General features: G+C 39.5%; 1 protein-coding gene across 1 annotated transcript in view; it reads left to right on the top strand.

The window, feature by feature from the left end:
• Nucleotides 1–767: 767 nt before the first annotated feature.
• Taf2 (TAF2 RNA polymerase II, TATA box binding protein (TBP)-associated factor, 150kDa) overlaps nt 768–7,138 on the top strand; it is a 46,688-nt gene continuing 40,317 nt past the window's right edge. Inside the window, exons 1-5 of the mRNA XM_013032212.1 lie at nt 768–917; nt 1,217–1,261; nt 2,734–2,894; nt 4,035–4,153; nt 6,373–6,514. Coding sequence (XP_012887666.1) covers nt 912–917; nt 1,217–1,261; nt 2,734–2,894; nt 4,035–4,153; nt 6,373–6,514 — 473 coding nt within the window. The 5' untranslated portion in view covers nt 768–911. The remainder of the gene's footprint in view (nt 918–1,216; nt 1,262–2,733; nt 2,895–4,034; nt 4,154–6,372; nt 6,515–7,138) is intronic.

Raw genomic sequence — 7,138 nt, forward strand, 5'->3', positions numbered from 1 at the left:
ACTTGAGCCACAGCTCCAATATTTGCTTTTTTGGTAGTTTACTGAAGATAAAGTCTCACGGATTTTCCTATTTAGGCTGATTTCGAACCGCGCTCCTTGGATCTCAGCCTCCTGAGTAGCTAGGATTACAAGCATGAGCCACAAGCACCCGGCTTAGAGATTTACTCCTTTTCAACAGTGTCCTCTCCCCTCCTACCTGCTCTGCTTTACCCAGCGAATATTTTCTTGGATCTCCTAAGTGCAAACAACCTCCACCCGCAGAGCATCTGTACTTGCAGACCTGGCAGAAGGTGAACGCTAAACACTGGGTTCATCGCTCTAGTCCCGCCCACGGACGCAAGGCTTCCGGGTTCCGTCCACGCCCCGGCCTCACTTCCGCCGGCGTTCTACGTCAGAGGTGACGGGCAAGATGGCTGCCGGCGGTCGCTTTGAGTAGTTGCGGACCAGAGAGTCTCCGTGTGGCCGAACCTCGGCGGGGGCGGCTGAGGAAAACCGAGTGGTTGGAGCGCGCTTGAAGCGGCGGAGGCCGGATCTGGGCGTACCGAGCGTCCGGACCGCGGGGCGGCCCCGCTGGGGTCGCGAGGGAGCCCGAGGCCCGCCATGCCCCGCTGCCCCGTGCGGACCCGGGATTCGCCGCTCCGCGGGGCCGCCGCGCGCTGCCGGCGGGTCTGAAACCCACGATGAACCGGAAGAAGGGAGACCGGGGCTTCGAGAGCCCGCGGCCGTACAAATTATAAGTATTCTTTCCCTTGGCTCGTCTGGCTTGTCCGATCTTGTTTCCAGCGCGCTGTGGCGGCTGCCTGAGACGGACTCGGCAGGGGTGGGAAAGTCCTGTCCAAACGGGGTGTGTGGCCGGAAGGAGGCGCCGAGTGGGCGGTGCCTTCGGTAGATTTAATTCCCATGATCGGTTAATGGACGTGAGTGCGTGCGTGCGTGTGCCCGTGTCCGTCCCTCCGTGTGTCCCAATGCTCGGGCGCACAGTCCCTGAACATCTTTTACCCAAAGTTGGCGCTCCACTGCTTGAACCACACTTCCACGTTTGGCTTTTTGGTTAATTTCACAGGAGAGTCTTACAGATTATTCTTGCCCAGGCGGTCTTTGAACCGCGAGCTTTAGATGTCAGCCTCCGGAGTAGCTAGGATTACAGACGTGAGCCTGTAATTTTTTTTTCCCCTTATCTGTTTGTTTGTTTGTTTTTTCATATACAACCCATCAGGTCGTCTGCATCAACAACATAAACTTCCAGAGAAAATCTGTTGTGGTAAGTTTATTTCCAATGACTATAAATAGTAGTAAGGTTACCTTTCATGCTACTTAGAAAACTTATATTCTTCCAGATAATGGGATTTCAAGAATAGATGAGTAAGAGTTAGAATTCAGGTCTGTTTGCTCTAAGTCCCATATTGATTCTTCCATTCATCCATTCTTTCTTTTTTTCTATTTTTATTATTCCAGATAATGGTGTTTCAAGAATAGATGAGTAAGATCAGGTCTGTTTGCTCTGAGTCCCATCTTGATTCTTCCATTCATTAATTCTTTTTTTTTTTTATTTATTCCAGTGTTCTTTCTTTTAATCTCTTGTGAGATAAGCAGCCTGCACAGCCAGGCATTTTATAGTTGTATTTGAAAGAAGGGGATATGGCTTAGTTGATTGTACTCCTTGGTTGTATGAGATCATTGGTTACATCTGAACCACTGAAAAGTATTTAAACAAGAATAAGGCCCCCCCCCCCATGTAATTGTAACCCCTCTGTACGGTATTTTCACAATTAAAAAAAAGAAAAAGAATAAGCTCATGATAGTTCCTCCCATGAAAATAAAATGATAACTAGTCTCATAGACTTGACAGCTTCCAAGAGACCACATTTGTTTTCTGATTCTTGATTTAGTGGTACTGATGTGTAGTGAAGTTTGAGACAGAGTATTTGAGATACAGTTAGCCTCCCTTCCATCCATTTAGATGTATGGATTGCTGATACCCACTGTGGGAGAATATCTGAAAGCATAAATACTTAATTTACCTTATCTGAGGGACCTGTATTACAAAGACTTAAATCTTATGAGTTGGTTAATCTTGAATGCCAGTATCAATTTCAGTTTTTAATCCCAGGATGTTAAAAGTTGCACTTGATATTTTGCATGTCCTGATTTATGCCCATTGAGCAGACACTTGAACGTGTTAGATTCAGTAGTTTTAGTTTTGTTTTGTTTTTACTGTTCTTTGTGTGTGGGCTAGTCCTGGGGCTTGAACAGGGCCTGGGTGCTCTCCCTGAGCTTTCATGCTCAAGGAGGTCCTCTACCACTTGAGTTACAGCTCCATTTCTGGCTTTTAGTGGTTAATTGGAGGTAAGAGCTGCCTCCTGAGTAGATAACAGAGGTGAGCCACCAGTGTCTACCCCTATTTTGGGGAAGAGGGGATTGTTGTTTTTTCACTTAACAACCTCTGATGAAATAAAATTCTCTATCATTTTTTCCCTGTTCCCTGTTTGGGTTCCTCTTCCTAACGGGCTTAATTTTCACAGATAGTGCAGTTGAGCCATCAAAATGATAAAGTATAAACATAACTGTATCCATTCAGTCACTAGCACAATTATGTTTGAGATTAAGATATTTGGACAACATTTGTATATTGGTAGATTGTAGTATATGTGTTAAATACTTAAATACCAAACAGAAGAAATATATTCCAAAGCATACTGATCTTTATAATGAAATTATTATTTTTCTTTGCAGGGTTTTGTAGAACTGACTATATTTCCTACAGTTGCAAACTTGAATAGAATCAAGTTGAACAGCAAGCAATGTAGAATATACCGAGTAAGGATCAATGATTTAGAGGCTGCTTTCATTTATAATGATCCAACCTTGGAAGTTTGTCACAATGAATCAAAACAGTAAGTTTAGCATTTCATTAATTGTATAAAGAGAATTTATGTAAGAAAAAAGTTTTTATTAGAAAAAAATGTGCTGAAGAGAAACTGGATAGGCAGTTTGAATAGGAGGTGGACTACCTCCAGATTATCAGCATTTGGCATTTCTAGAATTCAGTAGGGTCAAGTTCTTCAGTGGCTTGAAATCAAGATCTTGGTGTCCCTCTAGAAATGGCTCAAGATAGAGTATGGACCTCAAAGCAAAAAGTCTCGTGTTCAACTTCTAATACAAGTACCAAATAAAGGTGTTATTTGAGAATTTCAAGTAAAACTTTAAAATCATTTTTAATGTTTATATAAGTATTTCATAAATATTAAAATAATTTTCAGAGTTTAGTAGTAACAATAATCTTTAGATCTCTAAAATCCTTTGACTGCTTAAAAACACCTTATAAAATATTATGTGAACTATATTTGAGGGTACTTATTTTTTAAAGTTTAACTGACTTTTGTTCTTTTAATAACTTTAGTTTTACTTTAATCATTATGTATTGGGTGTAAAACTAGTCTTTTAACTAGGTAAAAAGCTAAGGGAATGTCCCTACCTTTACCTGTGGCTTACCTTATGGGAGGTTGATAGAAATAAAGGTGGACAGAGAAAAGGATCATGTCTTTCATCTTGTTTTCTTATTCTTTCTTCCTTTTTCTTTCTGCCATATTCCTCTAACTGATTTCAGTGAGCAAATGTATATTTAATATGTACTTTTTTAAAAAACAAAATTAAGTTAGAAAATAGAAGAAAATTATTTTTCTATTTCTATAAGACTTTTGTTTCATCCAGTGGGAAATAAGGGCATATAATTATCAAACAAATATTATTTTTCAATTTTACATTTTCTCTTTACAGTTGTATCAGAAAACTATAGAGATCTTAGCATTCCAAAATTAATTTAAGAAATAATGATCATAGAGCATTGGAGAATATGTATGCCATTGTGTTTATACAGTTTAATAGTTTTTCCTTGGTGAGTAGAGTACCAGTTACTTGACTAAAACTTACTCCTATGACTTGTGTGAGAAGATACAATGTTTATAAACAAATATTGTCCAAGTTTACCGAAATCTTGACTTACTGCTAATAAACATTGGCTTTTCCTCCTGTAGGCGAAATCTCAATTACTTTTCTAATGCTTATGCTGCTGCTGTTACTGCTGTTGATCCTGATGCAGGAAACGGAGAACTTTGCATTAAGGTTCCATCAGAGCTGTGGAAACACGTTGATGGTAAAGCACCAAGAATAAATGACTATACATTAAATCATGTTACATTTAGAGGCCAGAAGAAGGACATGAAAATTCTTGTTATCTATGTTGCAAAATAACTTCTTGAAATATATAGAAGGGGTTGGAAGCTCTTTTTTTTGTAATTAGCATAAATTTATTGTCCCAAAGCTGTTTTATTGGATTGTTTCCATACATGCCTATAATGTACTTTGATCAGATTTGCTCCATTTCATAAATTCTCTTCTTTTTCTTAAGGTCCACTAGCTAACAGGAAAATACTAATCATGGGCATGACAAAAACACATAGTTTCATTTGTATTAACATTATTTTTTTTTCCTGGTTTACTTTTTGTCCTGTATGATACAGCAGGTGGAATCCGGGCTTCAAGGAAACTATGCAAATTGTCTGCCACTGAGTTATATCCTTTTTATTGATTGTATGTGTGCATGTGCATGCTGTTCCTGTGGCTGGCACTATCCCAAGCTCCTTTGCTCAAGGCTCATACTCTACAACTTGAGCCTCTGCGCCTCTTCTGGACATTTCTGAGTAGTTTACTGGAAATAAACAAGCCTTTCCAAGGCTGGCTTCGAACTGCAATCCTTAGATCTCAGCCTCAATCCTTAGATCTCAGCCTCCTAGGTAGCTAGGATTAAAGGTGTGAGCCACCAACCTCTGGTATTAAAGATATTTTTTAAAAAGTCATGGATGTAACAGTGTAAAGATTTGATATTCTATGCAGTATCAAATTGGTTTAGAATTAGAATATTTTAGTAGGAAAATGATTAAAAAGTATCTAGTTTAATTCCTTCATTTAACAGGAGAACAGCCTGAAGTCTGATGAGATTCCTGGCATTCTTTTTTTTGTTTTTGGTCGGTCATAGGGCTTGAACTCTGTGCCTGGGTGCTGTCCCTCAGCTCTTCAGCTCAAGGCTAGTGCACTCCCACTTGAGCCACAGTGCCACTTCCAGTTTTCTGGTGGTTAATTGGAAATAAGAGTCTCACGGACTTTCTTTCTCAGGCTGGCTTTGAACCGAGATCCTCAGATCTCACCCTTCTGAGTAGCTAGGATTACAGGTGTGAGTCACCACCAGCGCCTGGCCCTGGACTTATTCTGTATACTCGAAGCATATCTTTTCTAAATCTTCATTTTCTGTTTTTTAAAAGATGGTGCATATTGTATACAGTTTCTTTTCCATTCTAGGCAGATGTACTACCAATGAGCCATATTACCCACCTCTTCATTTCCTTCTCTATGCTTTTGCCTATTTTTATTTAATCTTATAATTAATCAAGAAATTAAAAGACGTGTTTGGTTTGCTTTCTGTTTTGGGGTCAGGGTATATAGAAGGGTTTTTATGTTTTATTGCAGGGCACAGAATGGAGTTTATGTGTTTAGGGCAGAAATTGGTTCATCATTTGTGTTCAGATGGTTGTAATTGCTGGGTGTTAAATAATTTTAATGTTAATGAAAACAACACATTTATTCTAAATCAACTAGAATTATCAGTTTTGAGAGAAACACAGCAGGAAAAAAACTTGAAAAGTTTGCAGTTGTATTTGAAAGGCCTTAAGTGTCTATTATAGGGGTTGGGTTTGTTTTGTTTTGTTTTGTTCTGTGATACTTAGGATAACCCAGGCCCAGAACATACTATGCAAACACCTCACCAGTAACTTAGATCCCCAGCTGTACTTTTTTTTTTGGTCGTGGGGCTTGAACTGTGGGTCTGGGCGCTATCTTTCAGCTCTTCAGCTCAAGGAGAGTGCTCTACCACTTGAGCCACAGCACCACTTCCAGGTTTCTGGTGGTTAATTGGAGATAAGAGATTCACAGACTTTCCTTCCCTGGGCTGACGTTTAACCATGACCTCTGATCTCAGCCTCCTGATTAGCTAGGATTACAGGCCTGAGCCACCAGTGCCCGACATTCCTGCTGCACATTTTTCCTTTAATACATTGAAGTTTGTCAGAAACATTGAAGGGTAGGACTTTATAGAAGACTGTGAGCACTGATTAGATTAATTGGAGATAGGAATACCTGTGGAGTAGGGCATGGTATTAAGTAGACAGAGAAATGATAAATCCTAACATAAGGCATGATTTTTAATATAAAATTCAGGTTTTGATTCTCATTTTGTATTCACTGTCTTTAACCTTGTAATATAGGTTACTTTATACTTTTATGTGTCAACTGATATGTATACATGTTTATTTCTTGCAGAGTTAAAGGTCCTGAAGATACACATTAATTTTTCTTTGGATCAGCCGAAAGGAGGTCTTCATTTTGTGGTACCCAGTGTAGAGGGGAGTATGGCTGAAAGAGGTGCTCATGTCTTCTCTTGTGGGTATCAAAATTCCACAAGGTAGATTATAAACTATTTCAGTTCATTTGGTTTTCCAATTGTGTATTTGTTGTGTAGATATTTTGTACATTGTAGCAAGTATAAACTTACACCTCTTGCAAATCATGTCCCATTAATTTTTTTTTGTCGTTCTTGTGTCTTACTCTTCTTTGTATCCTTTCAAGTTGTATTCTGACATAATCATTTTCCTTGCTTCTTTTCTTTACACTGAAGTAGCACATATGTACAGAAAAAATGCACAAATGTTTTGTGTAATGCTCAGAAGTGCACAAGACCATAGTCACACTGACATCAAGACCCACAGCATTACTACTAGCATTACAGATGTATTTCCTACTTGTTCTCATTCACCATCCCCCACCCCAAGCATGTTTCTCTCCCACGATCCTATTAACTTCATGTAAATGGAACTATATGTATTATATTTTTCATATTTAGTATTTTTGTTTGTTTATTTGTTGGTCATGGGCCTGAATGCTGGGCCTGGGCACTGTCCCTCAGCTCTTCAGCTCAAAGTTAGCACTCTACCACTTGAGCCACAGCACCACTTCTGGCATTTTTTCTGCTTATGTGGTGCTGAGGAATCAAACCCAGGGCCTCATGCATGCAAGGCAAGCACTCTAC

Source organism: Dipodomys ordii, unplaced genomic scaffold (assembly GCF_000151885.1).
Source record: "Dipodomys ordii isolate 6190 unplaced genomic scaffold, Dord_2.0 Scaffold151, whole genome shotgun sequence".
Classification (NCBI taxonomy): domain Eukaryota; kingdom Metazoa; phylum Chordata; class Mammalia; order Rodentia; family Heteromyidae; genus Dipodomys; species Dipodomys ordii.